General features: G+C 54.8%; 4 protein-coding genes across 4 annotated transcripts; 2 read left to right on the top strand and 2 right to left on the bottom strand.

Moving 5' to 3' along the window:
* Positions 1 to 555: 555 nt before the first annotated feature.
* On the bottom strand, positions 556 to 2,279 carry DICSQDRAFT_163624 (uncharacterized protein; the record flags this gene model as incomplete). The annotated part of the gene is made up of 11 exons (XM_007370209.1): positions 556 to 822; positions 885 to 934; positions 993 to 1,041; positions 1,109 to 1,124; positions 1,196 to 1,336; positions 1,451 to 1,541; positions 1,600 to 1,697; positions 1,754 to 1,815; positions 1,984 to 2,083; positions 2,135 to 2,169; positions 2,221 to 2,279. The coding sequence occupies 11 exons, from the start codon at positions 2,277 to 2,279 to the stop codon at positions 585 to 587; spliced, it is 939 nt and encodes a 312-aa protein (XP_007370271.1). The 3' UTR covers positions 556 to 584.
* A 779-nt stretch (positions 2,280 to 3,058) lies between these two features.
* Positions 3,059 to 3,939, bottom strand: DICSQDRAFT_140748 (uncharacterized protein). Its single transcript, XM_007370210.1, has 6 exons — positions 3,911 to 3,939; positions 3,789 to 3,861; positions 3,505 to 3,730; positions 3,382 to 3,449; positions 3,254 to 3,325; positions 3,059 to 3,203 (listed from the first exon to the last, which is right to left on the bottom strand). Coding segments are annotated over exons 1-6 (501 nt in total). The 5' UTR covers positions 3,913 to 3,939; the 3' UTR covers positions 3,059 to 3,143.
* A 358-nt stretch (positions 3,940 to 4,297) lies between these two features.
* On the top strand, positions 4,298 to 9,179 carry DICSQDRAFT_70401 (uncharacterized protein; the record flags this gene model as incomplete). The annotated part of the gene is made up of 19 exons (XM_007370211.1): positions 4,298 to 4,426; positions 4,489 to 4,529; positions 4,585 to 4,635; positions 4,688 to 4,786; positions 4,841 to 5,019; positions 5,075 to 5,092; positions 5,150 to 5,238; positions 5,292 to 5,631; positions 5,694 to 5,785; positions 5,837 to 6,465; positions 6,518 to 6,580; positions 6,636 to 7,054; positions 7,111 to 7,738; positions 7,794 to 7,859; positions 7,950 to 8,197; positions 8,310 to 8,523; positions 8,589 to 8,773; positions 8,853 to 8,948; positions 9,007 to 9,179. The coding sequence occupies 19 exons, from the start codon at positions 4,298 to 4,300 to the stop codon at positions 9,177 to 9,179; spliced, it is 3,759 nt and encodes a 1,252-aa protein (XP_007370273.1).
* A 512-nt stretch (positions 9,180 to 9,691) lies between these two features.
* On the top strand, positions 9,692 to 13,769 carry DICSQDRAFT_112321 (Dna2-domain-containing protein; the record flags this gene model as incomplete). Its single annotated transcript, XM_007370212.1, has 10 exons — positions 9,692 to 9,836; positions 9,892 to 9,996; positions 10,058 to 10,142; positions 10,196 to 10,620; positions 10,674 to 11,267; positions 11,325 to 12,263; positions 12,319 to 12,440; positions 12,664 to 12,972; positions 13,040 to 13,337; positions 13,395 to 13,769. Exons 1-10 carry the CDS (start codon positions 9,786 to 9,788, stop codon positions 13,767 to 13,769), a joined length of 3,303 nt encoding a protein of 1,100 aa, XP_007370274.1. The 5' UTR covers positions 9,692 to 9,785.
* Between the last annotated feature and the right edge of the window lie 61 nt (positions 13,770 to 13,830).

Raw genomic sequence — 13,830 nt, forward strand, 5'->3', positions numbered from 1 at the left:
GGCTACACTCACACACGTTCAGTACGATACAGTGTCCCTACATATACCCGCTGGTCATGCATGTATCCGAGACAATGGATCCCTTGTACCTATGCGTTGCGGGCATCTGCCCGCTCTAGGGGCGGGGGAGTTCTGACGAACGGCGGGGATACCGCCGGGCGTACTCCTGACCGCAGCAAGAGGCGGGTCCCAGGGACGCAATCGTACCCATTGGGCGGCAGGTTTGCAACCCGTACCCTAGCCTTCACTGGCCAAGGGTGGACAGGCGGCCACAACGCATAGGTACTGCGCCCTGCTACTCACCATTCCACCACTAGTGTACCCTTGCACCCCTCCTTCCGGTCATCGCCTAGCACTTCCCCTTGCCCCGTTCGCCACCGCTACTTCCCCACCACAACCCCCTAGTTAGCTCGAGCCTTGTGCTCACCATGTACAGCCGAACACCCACTTCTTACTCACGTCGATAGTATTTGTAGTTTAAGGCCTACCATGAGGCGCGGCCTCGCAGGGCAATAAACGGGATCTAGAAAGAAAGAAAGAAAGCGTCACGCTGATCTGATCAATATTGACTGGTCTCATCGATACTAGGTGCTTTCATGTTCTTCGACCGACAAATCTTCGTCTCCGGTGCCTTCTTCGGAGTCCCTCTCCTGTGTCATGATCGCCTCCTCTCCAGGAGCTGGAAGCGAAGACGCGATGGAACCGACCACCCGGTTGAAATTGATGGTCCCATCTGAATCATCGAAGCTGATACCCTGTGTCGCGTCGGTGCTCGCTTCCTGAAGATCCATGAGGAAATGGGAGACCAAGATAGCTGTGAGACTGAGGCTTGCGTCAGCGTGATCATCGTGCGGGGTGCATGAGGAGTGCGGAAGCTTGCTTACGGTTCTTCATAATATACCACCTCGCTCAAGTATTCAAAGCTGCCATAGATCTACAGGGTGGGTGTCAAACACTCATGTTCTGTGAAATCATTGTATCTGAACACATACTGAAAGTAGGCCGAGGATGAAATCAACACTCTTCACAGTGGTGATTGCCCTGTAGCATGACATACAAGAGCATGTCAGTATAGGGTTGAAACCGCCCAATGCATGCTTCTTCCTACACGAAGTATGAAGCACCTGTGGTGATATTGCTCGCATATCAGTCTGGCGGTCACAACTCTCCGAAATTCAGGTTTGGGGGTACTCACCGTCTCTCAATAACATTCCCGAAAGAGACTTCTTCTGCCCTAATCCAGCCAAGCCTTTGCCTTGGTTATACGTTGCCCGCCAGGTGACTATCAAGACCAAGAGGTCTGCAGATATGCTAAGCGAATAATTCATGATAAACACTAGTGTGTCCAGGTCCGTCAGTACAACGCCGAAAGTAAGGCAATTAAATGCATACATCTATGGGCGTTGTATCAGAAGGGACGCTTTCGCTCTAGCTCGTAAGCGAAACACATACATCGCGGAGAGGTGAACTGGGATACTGGTCACAGAATAGGTGCACCCCTCTCCTGGGTAGAGGAAGATACGGAGCCAATGCAGTCTGACCTGAAGAGTCGTCAGCATCGGCTTCATGACCTCGACGGCGATTGGCAGTGTCACTAACATAGTGGAAGATCGGACCAGAGCAACCAAGGATGAACACCAAAGCAGCCAGGAACCAATTTCGCCCGCCGAGAGCGTACACTCTCAGTGCTGAGAATGCTGCACCCGGTGTTAAGTTCAATTACGCATAGCATGAAGCCCCATGAACGGCGCACCTGCCCATGGATAGTACTGGAAATATTCCGTCAATTGTTTTGACCACACCTCTGCCTTGCAGCTGCGGGATGTCAGTCATGCAAAGCCGAGTAACAAGGATCATGGATGTTCACCTCTGCGAGAGAGGGTTAGAAACAGTCTCACTGGTAGCTAGAGGTGTGTACGCACTTGGAGGTCGGACGATAGCGGCCATGGCGTCCCATAGCATATCACAAATAGGGGGAGGTACCTGTTTATAAAGAATATGATAGAGGATCCCGTAATCGGCCGTCTCCAAAATAGGGCGACTTCTCGCCCAAACGTGATGAGGTAGTGATAGACGAACATAGCTGGACGGCCATGTCACTCCATATCATCTGCCGGTATCGCAAAACACTCACCCACAGGGCTTATTCCGGTGAGATCCTCTATCATGCTAAGAAATGTGAGCTATATGTCAAGAACGCTAAAACAGAGGACCACTCACTAAGCATTCTCATCATAGATGATGCGAGCAATCTCGGCGGAGTCCGCAGAGGACGACATGATCTGCTCAAGAGCGGGTTATGGACTATCGACGTTTGTTCAGCTGTGAACGAGGATGGTCGAGGCACAGGTGGCGTCCTCGTATAGCATTGAGGTTTTTTTATCTGGGCCTCATGCGTCCGATCATCTCGAGTCAAGGCTGCGGACTTGAGCGTCCCGCACAGAAAGCGCGGGTGACAGATGACCCACACGACTGCAGGTCCTACACGGCCACATTGATGCAGGGTGCTGAACCTGTGCATATGAAACCCACACTCGCTCGTACGAACCCCAGTCACTGCGGCGCAAGAAGACATCTCCAAAGCCATCACACTGTGGCTGACGGGTGCTAAATTGTTGATGATAGGTGCGTAAGCTTGAACTCTGGCTGCGCTCGTCGCTAGTCGAAGGTATGCCTACAACCCGGTACAGCATGGGCGAAAGTTACGCCAGCGAGTTGGAGACAAAAGGACCGGTGCGGTGGGCGTATCTTCCTTCGAGTCTCCTTTGCAGGTCATGCTCCGCTCAGTTGCGTCAGCAGGTTCTCCACCGGACAATGTCGGCGCTAAGGAGCTAGATACAACTTATGAGGTTCTGGGAGGCACGGCTGTCCTGTCGTTTGATATGGGTTAAGCTCGTTGGAAATGGACGAGGGCTCAAGACGTACCAATTGCACGTTTTGATACGTTGGCATTGAGACGCCTCACGGACACCATTTGGCGAATCACGATGACTCAAGTCAAGACATGACTGACGGCTAGCCGATGGCATATCGAAGACGAAAAGCATGCTGGTTCGACAGAGTACAAAGCCAACAAGGCAGTACGATCCTACAACAGAAGTACATACTGCTATAAAGATGCAGTTTCGAAAAGCGGACCTGCGTTACTTGACGATGGGGTTGACACCACGAGCTGACAAGTACTCCTTTGCTGCTGTCGCACTCTGTGTCGCGCGTGAGTTCTAGGGATAGTGTCTAGCATCAAAGGACTCACAAGACCCCTGATCAGCTCGTATATACTCTTGTCATGGTATCGGAGCCCGGTGGCAGGATCCGTGTATGGCCCCTAGACGGACCAAGGGTGAATACCGCAAACCTCTCGGGGCGTGAGGAGAACCTCACCTCCAGTCCAGTGATATCGCAATATCGCCGTTGAGGCAAGACAGATGGGGGTGCCTCAATCGATGCGTCTGCAGTGGCGGCTGTAGGTTCGCTTGACGCTGGAGGGTGTACACCAGTACTCACATGTAGGAAGGTCATCCTCAAGTGGATCCTCCGCCGGCTGCTCACCATCGACATCCATATTTTCTTCCTTCTCTTGTCTCCGCCTCTCCCGCTCGTTCTTCTCTCGCTCGCGCTCCTGGGTAAGGACCGCCTTCAGATTCTTCGTCCGGCGGTTCGTGTTCTTGGTGTAGTTTGGATTCTTGAAGGGCCGAGGATACTGGAGGTAGGACAGCTGTTCCGCAAGTGTCTGAGTTTGTCAGGGTTCGGTCAGCTTTGAGAATGAGTCAGAAAACGAGTACACTAACGGGCACTGGGGGTGTGGGGGAATCATCACTATACACAGTCGTGTTCTTCCTCTTTCCGGCACCTTTGGGAGGCCTGAGACATGTAAGTGACACACCCTACGAGCAATGTTGGAGACTCCCACATGATGTTATGGACCGACGACTGGATAACCGAGTGGACAGAGAAGATGTGTTTATGTAGCTGGAAGCGTTAGACTGGACATTCCTCGCGTTGTAAGTACTTCTGTGCCGATGTATCAGGCGTCTAATCGGGCCTCTGGCTGCATCGGCCCGGGCCGTCGATCCGAGGGCAAGCTTCTACAGATGGACACTGACGTCCTCTGTCCTACTCCGTACATCGTCTCGCTCTCTGAAATCACCTCTTATTGCTAGCTACGCCCGCTGCAGACGCTTACTTGACTCCAGTTTGTCATTTCTTACGCAAGATTGCCGTGTTCACGCGCTAGCCTAGGACGTAATCTGGAAATGTGATGGAAGCACGGTATATAGGGTCAACGCCCTTGTCTGGGATGCCCGCATCTACCGCGACCACCATCCGGCCGGACGTGGAGGGACCTCCTTCTCCGGAGGATGGCACGAATCTCAAGCGTAGTCTCCAGATAGACATGAAGGTGCTCATGGGGGATGCCGTCGGGAACGTGAGTCTTGCGACATGTGTTCCCCAATCAAGTGTGCTTATTATGGTATGGGCGATGGGCAGATGAGCATCAGCCCAGACAATCGAGATGTGGTACTCGCAGCGTATGTAGTCCTGCACAATGTGAATGCTTGCCTTGACCCGTCATACCGCATGCAGTCGGAAAGGCCTGTTCATCATTGATTTGGAAGCACCCTTTCACCTACCTCGGTAAGTCTCGTCTCTTCGGAGAGCCATGCGCATCGTCCGAACTACCGTATAGCTTCCTCCCTCAAGGAGGCACCTGGGACGTTGCCGATGTCCAATGGAACCCGCATCCCTCGCACAACGAATACATCATCTCTACCTCGAGCGAGAAGCTGTGAGTGGTGCCCAACTGCTGACATTTGCACTCATTCACACTCATCTGACAAAGACTCATATGGAATTTGTTCTTGGGTGGGCGAACGTCCATTGAACACGTACTGCGGTCTCACTATCGCGCCATAACGGACATCAATTGGCATACGATCGAGCCGGACATCGTCATAAGCACAGGCATCGACTCGTGGCAGTGGGCTTGGGATCTGCGAACAGTGCAGAAACCTATCATGGGTGAGCGCGCAGTAGACGTTGAAGGCTTAGATAATTGACCGGCCGAATGCTCCAGGGCTTTGTGCGTTTGGCCGTGAGTAGCAATGACAAATTCGCATTACAGTGCTATAACTCAACGCCTTTTTTACAGCGGGCGGAACCCAAGTCAAGTGGAATCGAGTTGACGGAAACATCCTCGCCTCGTCTCATTCAGACGAGGTTTTAATCTGGGATAGACGGGTTAGTGAGATTTCACGATTCGCTCCTGTCCGCCCCTGACGACATATTAAAAGAAAGGGTCGTTACCTATCAAACGGATACGGGCTCATAAGGCCAAGATCTACGGAATTGACTGGGCACACGACAGGCGTAATGAGCTCGTGACCTGTTCCCTGGACAAGACCATCAAGATATGGGACACGCACACTGCGACAACCAACGTCACCATCAATACTTCGTACCCCGTGTGGCGCGCGCGCGACCTGCCGTTCGGCCAGGGCGTGTTGAGCTTACCGCAGAGGGGCGAGACGGCGCTTGAGATGTACGCGCATGAGGAACCAACGGTCCCAATTGAGAAATTCGAGGGTCACACAGACGTCGTGAAGGAGTTCGTGTGGAGGCGTGGTGGCCAAGGTCAGTCGCTCCTGGGATAGGCACCTGCTCTGCTCGCAGTGCTTGCTCACTTGGAGAAGCAGATAACAACGAGTTCCAGCTGATCACTTGGTCGAAGGACAAGACGTTGCGGTTTTGGCCGGTTGACACCGAGACGATCCAGGCATGGCTCCTCGTCTTCGACGTCAGCGTTACCCATCCTCACTCTTTTTTCTTGACTTCACAGAAGGCAGGGATGACGCCTACGCGAACGATGGCTACTGCACCCAGCCGTAGGGACTCCAAAGTCTCCTTCAGCAACCCCCCGATAGGCAACGACCTCCCCCCGACGCTCTCAGCGCCCATCGGCTTCCGCGGTATCCTCGCCGAAGTGCGCGCCCCACAGCCCCACCGTCTCGTCAGGTTCGCCCCGCGCGAGTCCACCGGGCACAAAAAGGCCGCCGATGTCCCAGCGCACGAGGAGCAGCCGGAGTGGCAACAGGCGCGCTCACGGCCGGTGTTAGTGCCGACAACGCCTGTGACGGCGGCGGCGGCGAGCGTGAAAGACAGCGGGAATATCGGTACGATGAGCCGCGGGCCGTTCGCGGGGGGCCGCTCGTCGCACATCACGACTTTACAGTGGATATCGAACGTCAAGGTGGGCGGTGTCCGAGATGGGAGTTCGGGGCCGGGGAGCGGAGGCGATAGTGGGGACGTGTCGAGGATCGGGTCAAGGTCGAGGCCGCCGTCGGTGTTGGAGCGGTCGCAGTCGGTGTCGCAGGCCCGTTCGAGGCCGAGGGACGCGAGCACAAGTCGGGAGAAGGAGAGGGAAAGGGCGGAGGAGTATGTGGATCCTGCTCTGACGCTGCAGGAAGAGTGGGTAACGCTATTGGTGGCCCTCTTATCACGACACTGAAAATATTTCCAGGATCACTTCTGTTGTGGCTAAGCTGAACTCCCCAAAGCTCAAGCTCGAGAGGGTAGGGCTCTGGTCATCTCTTTATCTCATCATATGTTGAGGCTCTCAATGTTCAGGCAGACTTTAGCGGCAAGAAGCGTACTTGTACGTTCGGCCTACAGGGTCCCTGGGGAGAGTCTACGTCTGTATTCCTCAGAATCACCTTCACGTTCCCTCGAGAGTATCCCCAGGCCACCTTCCCCGGCGGCGTCCCCACCGTGGACTTGGAGCGTAGCCCCTTGATCTCAATGAGGCAGCGTGCATTTATCCTGCGCAGGCTCCGCGAGATCCGCGAGAAGCAGCGGCCATGTCTGGAGAAGTGTCTCCGATTCCTGTTGTTCAACGATCAGCAGGAGGGCAGCGGTCACCATGCCACGATCGATTCGGAGTCGTCATCCGAGGACGAAGCGCCTACTGCGCGAAGAGGGGAACCTACGTCCGCCGTCCTCAGGGGAGACAAGAATCTGGCAGAGCCACGGACATCGCAGGGGGTGTTTGGTGTCAACGGTACGCTGCTTCATAATCACATACAGCACATGCGCTAATCTGGAAAACGATTGTAGGCCAACTTGTCTGCTTCTTCCGCGCCCCGCCAAGGATTGTTCGCAATCCATTGCGTGAAATCTCTGTATCTCCTTCCGTCGCTTCCCGCCCCCAAAATGGTGCGTCTCGGCTCTTCCAGTCGCCCGCGCTCCTTTCGGACGCAGTCAAACGACTCAGCTCCGCCGCCATGGATCGCGAATCTCAGTCAGCGGAGCGTAAGCGAAGCGACGACACGAGCAGCTCGCATAACGTCCTCCGTATCATGGACAACCTTTTTACGTTCTCGTACGCTCATCCTCATGCACACATGATGCCGATCAGCCAGCCGCGACGCGTTTCGGATCAATCCCGACCGATGGAGGACGACTATGCCTTGCTGCCTACCAGACGGAGCAGTGTTTACATCAAGCGAACTGAGGGCATCCTCGGTATCCCGGATACTGAGGCGGGGGCACAGTATGCGCTGAGCGGGAGGGACTTTGCAGAAGTATGCAAAACCAATGCGACAGTCGCGCGGATACTTGGTAGGAGTGATCATGAGCGGATCTTTGGCATGTTGCATGTGCTGGCGAGCAGGAAGGGGGATCAGAACGTCATAATGGCTCATGGTGGAGTTGATCCGTTGCTGGCTACGTTGGCTACAAGACTGTAGGTTTTCCTCTCCTGTCCGTAATTCGAGGCCTGTCGTGCTGATGAAGCCTAGGTACGAAGAGATGCTGAGAGAGAAGGATATTCAGATGCTCGTATTCCTTTCTGTCCTTCTTCTGAAGTCGTTCCCGCCTGGTGAGGTACTTTGACTCCACGTGTCTGTAGCTCATGCTGATGATGGAGCTCCTCGCACAGACACGGACCAGCCGAGTCCTGCGCCGCACTCAACACCTGCCTCGCTCTCGCCCGGTGCATTCGTCGCGCAGCGTAAGATTAGCTTGGAGTACTTCGATCCGCGGAGACGTAGCAATCGCCAGGGCAGCCCATTCTCTCCTGCTTCGTCGAACCCCTCCACCCCCACCCTTACACCGGGAGGCGTGTTGTCTCTTAACTCGCCTTCTTCCAAGGGTTCGTGGTCAAGTCTGTTCAATGCAGGCAGCATGAGGCAGTTAGTATCCGGTGCGTTCGCAGCCCTGCTATCCTGTCTTCCTTTGATTGAGTTGCTACAAAGGTGTCCGAAGCCATACAAGCACGACACCGGAAGGCGTGAAAGTAGGTCTGCCCTCGGGAGCTCGACGCGCGATGGTCAAGCGCGACAGCGCGCGCCCGTCGTCAAACTCGCCGATTGCGAAGTTGTCCTGGGAAGCACCGGATACCCTGAACGCGTCCATGCCGCCATTAGGGTCCAAGAGGCGGCCGACTTTCTCGCAGGTGCTGTCTGGACGGTCGACGCTGTCGGAGAAGCGACATATATCATTCCAATCTTCTGCAGATGAGATACCTCCGTGAGTCACACCTGTGGCCGTCTCTCCACGGACCTTCGGAGACTCATCATGCCGTAAACTTGCAGATCGTTCCTGTCCCCTGAGATGCGGGGGCAACTGTTGTGTCACGTACTCGCTTATGCCGAGATGCTGCTCGCGTGGCAGCTCCCTGAAAAGCGCGGCGAGCTACTCAAGCTAGTCGAGGATGACATACAGAGGTTGTCTCCCGACATTGTCGTGTCCGATGAGACGCTCTACTCTGCACGAATAGGTGGGTTGCTTTCTCACTAAAGCTGGTGGGACCACTGACCGAGTTTGCTCGCCCGTAGGCTACCTCCGGCCGTGTGAAGGGTGCGGACAGCCCAACGAAGTAGAAGCTACGCGATGTTTTGAGTGTCGCAGTCGGCTGATTGCCCGTTGCTCAATCTGTCGTCTGACTGTGAAGGGTGAGTTCACGGCCTTAGCGGACATGATGGGCAGCAACTGACGATATCACATCTGAAGGGTTGCATCACCTCTGCTCGAAATGTCTCCATGTTTCTCATCTCAAGTGCTGGCAGGCACGGGACGACGCGCTGTGTGCGACCGGCTGCGGTTGCATATGTGCTCTGCCAGCTAGCGAGCCTCTTAGTGATGGGATGGTTGTGCTCTCGCCCATCATGCCTGTATCCGCGTAGTAGTGGTACGCTGCGAGCTCGACATTTTGCTGTTCTGACCTGTTGTATGAGACTCTTCACTACTCATGCTTTTTATCGTGTAATGCTGCATCGTATAATCAGTCGAAGTATAAAGATAGACATCGATCATTTTAGGAGGCATTTCGAACGAGCCGACAACCGTTTCGGGGACAATTGGACGAAGCACTGCGAAAGCCACGTGAAGCGCCCATAAGCCCAAACAAAGACAAAGAACGCGGGTCGCGTTGATGAGGCTGAGTGGACACACGCCTGCGACGCGTCCGCCACGAGATCCCGACGATGCCTCCAACCCGACATACGGAGGTTGAGGAATCCAACTTTCTGGATAGCCTCTTCTCGGAGCTTGACAGCTCTGCCGCCGTTGCCCCTCCACCGCACTCTTCTCCTTCCCGCCGACGCGTCGCCACTATCCCTCCACCACGCACTCCCGTTCGCGCCACCAAGTCCAAGAATCCCTCACGCAGGACTCCAGACTCGTGTTTGGCCAAGCTGCCAAGTAATACCCATGAAGTTGCGGTACATGTCGCAGAAAATATCAACCTCGACGCCCTCCTAGATGGAGCTGAGGATTGGGACTGGGATGACATGAACTCTGACTTTATGACTCCACGAAAGAGTAGCCCAGTCAAACCGAAGGTGGACAGTGATACCATGCAGCTCTTTATACCACTGTGCTTACTGTTTCTATCAGCGATCTAGGTACGCTGTTTCTGAAGAAACCGCGAAGGGCCCGAAGGTCACTCGCTGTACAGTGAAAGCAGTAGAGCATCGCATGGTCAAGGGCCGCTCCAAGAAGGTAGATCAGAAAGCGCCCTGACACTGCGCCAAATATTCTGTATGTTCCTGACATGCTTCAGATTTTAGACGTGACTGCGGTACCGACCAAGGAACATCATCAGATCATCCTTCGCGACGACTGGACGCACGCTGATGTCTGTCCTGGTAGGTTTCATACTTGTGGAGTGTAAGATGAGATATCAAACCAGTTGTTACAGGTGACATTGTCAACGCAATTGGCGATTGGTCAAGGGAGCCTTCAACCGGAGTGCTGACCATATCCGTCTGTTCCAAGGCGAACTACTTTATCCACCATCCCGACATCCTGATCACTTCGACTTCGCTCTCCAATGCCTCCCACTGTTCGAGGAGGCCTCTCCTGGCCAACATGGTCCGCTCGAGCTCTGACGTCACCCCGTCACTCGTCTGGGGTAACATTCTACACGAGGTCATGCAGACATGTCTGAGCGTCGCGAAGTGGGACGACAAGTTCATGGACAAGCAGATCTCTGAGGCTGCGCAGCGCAGCCTCGGGGAGCTGCTGAGGATCGGCATGAGCATGCCACAGGCCATCATTGAAGTCAAGGCTCGAGCCAAGGGGCTGAGAGCCTTCGCAGACAAGTATATTGCTCCTTCGCCGAAGGTGATTGCGGGATATCTGTTATGTTGTGCAAACCGCTGACTATATAATGACAGCCTGAAGCTCTAATGACCAACACGAGGGCGAGTCGCGACGAGCGATCCCTCCTGGCCATTCCGCAGCTATACGACATCGAAGAGGACATCTGGTCCCCTGCCTACGGGCTCAAGGGCAAGATCGATGCGTCCGTCGAAGCTGTTGTGCAAGACATCGACGACTCGAGTACGCCATTCGCTCGCGCGGCACCGCAGGTTCGAGAGAGCAGGTCTCCCATGCCTTTTGAGATCAAGACGGGCCGTGCGGTCGCTGGTATGGAGCATAGGGCGCAGACGATGCTCTACACGCTCCTCATGGGCGAGCGTTATGGCACGGAGATCCCCAGCGGATTGCTGTACTACACGCAGAGCGAGGAGGTTGTCCGGGTCCCTGCGGCAAGGAACGAGCTCAGAGCGCTTCTGGTCTCTCGCAATGAGCTAGCGGGGCATATGATGAGTCGGCTCAGAGCGAAGGGCGAGATTGCCGTCTCTGAAGATCAGGTCAGCGGGGAGGCAACCATAGATGATTTAGAGTCATTCCTGCCATCCACTATCGACGACAACCGGACATGTGGTAAATGCTTCGCATTGGACACGTGTATGTTATACCGCAAGGTACGGCCGACATATGTCCACACAAGGATGATTTATTCTGATGAGTATAAACATCAGGCTGTCGAAGGCGTCGTGGACACCACGTCAGACATCGCGGACATCTACGCTCTCAAGACCGGCCATCTGACCTCGGCACAAGCCGCATTTTTCAAGAAATGGGAGGCGCTGATCTCCCTCGAGGAGAAGGACCTCGTTCGCTTCCGTAAAGAGCTCTGGACGATGTCCGCCCCAGAACGCGAAGAGAAGGGAAGATGTTTCAGCGACATGGTCCTCGATTTGTTCTACACCCCCCCTGACTCCTTGAAACCCACCACCAAGAAAGAGGGTAAGATCCATCGACTTACCTACCGCTTCGTGAAAGCGAAGTCTGGTGGTATTTCCCTCCTGAGCGGCCACATGGGTATCGGCGACGCCGTCGTCGTCTCGGTTGAGCCTGGCCTACTCGCGCTGGCGCGGGGCTTTGTCATCGAGCTGGCACCGGAATCGGTCGTGTTAGGGGTCGATCACGAGCTTGACGAGGAGATGATCATGGATCGCTTGCGTGGCCGACGGGAGGGCTTCGTGGACAAGGTCGTCTTCCGGATCGACAAGGACGAGATGTTCGGCGGCATGGCACGCATCCGGGACAACCTTGCGCAGTTGTTCTACGCTGGGGCCGACTCGCGGATGCTCGAACTGATCGTGGACCTCACGGAGCCACGCTTTGTTGAAGATGAGGGCGACCACCTGGTTGCTAAGACAGCCCCTGCCTTGGCGCATCTGAACAAAGACCAGCTTTTGGCGGTACGGACGGTGTTGCGTGCTCAGGATTACGCCCTCATTCTGGGTATGCCTGGGACTGGGAAGACGACTGTCATTGCTGCCATCATCGAGCAGCTGGTCAATGCCGGCAAGACTGTGTTGCTCACGTCATACACGCATTCTGCTGTCGACAATATCTTGATGAAACTGGACGACGCGGGCTTCGACGTCCTGAGATTAGGCAACCTCGACAAGGTAAGCTCAGCACGAGTTTGCGGTTCTGCTTCTTCATACGGACCTTTTCCCCAAGATACACCCGGAAGTCCAGTCTCGCACATTGGCGGCGCGTCCCCTCGCGAAGACCATCGAGCAACTGGAACACCAGGTCATGTCACCGCCTGTTGTAGCGACCACGTGCTTGACCATCGACCAGTGAGTTCCGGTGTGTCTGAACCGTTCGGCTCGTTGTACCGACACGTCCTTAGCCCTTTGTTTGCAAAACGGAAGTTCGACTACTGCATTGTCGACGAAGCGTCACAGATCACACTGCCCACGTGTCTCGGCCCGTTGCGCTTCGCAGACAAGTTTGTGCTCGTTGGCGACCACTTCCAATTACCGCCGCTGGTGAGCATTGCGCGTCTCGTCACTTAACAAGTGACTTTATCGCGTTGCAGGTCAAGAACAAGGCTGCGAGAAAGGGTGGTCTCGAAGTCTCCCTATTCCGACGTCTATCGGACGCGCATCCCGAAGCTGTCGTCGACCTCACGCATCAGTACCGGATGAACTCGGACATCATGCTATTGTCGAATAAGCTCATATACAGCAACCGGTTGAAGTGTGGTTCAGACTCAGTGGCCTCGCGGGGCCTTCATTTGCCGCAGGAGAAGAAGTTCATGGCGCTTGTGCATAGCAGGTCGACTTGTCGCGATTCTGGATGTTGGCTAAGCCAGCTGATGAGCGAGAGGTATGTCCAACTGCTACTCCGTTGAGCAGGCAGGGCTCATGTTCACGTCGCGCTTTGTTGCTGCTAGCTGCAAGGCCGTATTCGTCGACACAGACAATGTCCCTGCGCACGATTCCCGCGTGGGGGACCTCGTCGAGAATCAGATCGAAGCTTCTTTGGTTCACCAGGTGACGGAATGTCTGCTTGGGTGTGGCGCTGAGCAACACCAGATCGGCGTCATCTCGCTATATCGACAGCAGCTCAAGCTCCTATCGTACCTGCTGCAAGAAAGGAAGGGGCTGGAGATCCTGACCGCTGACCGAAGTCAGGGACGCGACAAAGACTGTATCATCATCTCCATGGTCCGCTCAAACAGCGAAGGCTTGGTACGTCATCTGTCCTGCTGTGCATCGCTCAATGACATTATCTGAACACCCTTCAAGATTGGAGAGCTTATGAAAGACTGGCGCCGGATGAACGTCTCTTTCACCCGTGCACGCTCAAAGCTCATCATCATCGGCTCGCGGAAGACCCTCCAACAGGCGCCATTACTCAAGGACTTCTTCGAGTTGATGGATCGCCAGGGTTGGATCCAGACTCTCTCTCCTGACGCTCACCTCATGCACAACTTCGGCAATGTGGTACCGCGGAAGCGTAGTGCTACAGACATGACTTCCGATGCCTCTGAGAACAGTGTACTACGCGCAGTGAGTGGTGATGGAGAGAAAGCGAAGAGGGCGAAGGTTATCAGGTCATCTGGGGAAGCTATCTTGACGGGCAGGCCCCTGTTGCAGGACATTGTGAACGATCAGAAATAACATTCGCGTTCCACTACGGATCTTGATTCGGATACGACCTAGCATTGTATACTTATATTGG

This window comes from Dichomitus squalens (genome assembly GCF_000275845.1).
Source record: "Dichomitus squalens LYAD-421 SS1 unplaced genomic scaffold DICSQscaffold_63, whole genome shotgun sequence".
In the NCBI taxonomy this organism is placed as follows: Eukaryota; Fungi; Basidiomycota; class Agaricomycetes; order Polyporales; family Polyporaceae; genus Dichomitus; species Dichomitus squalens.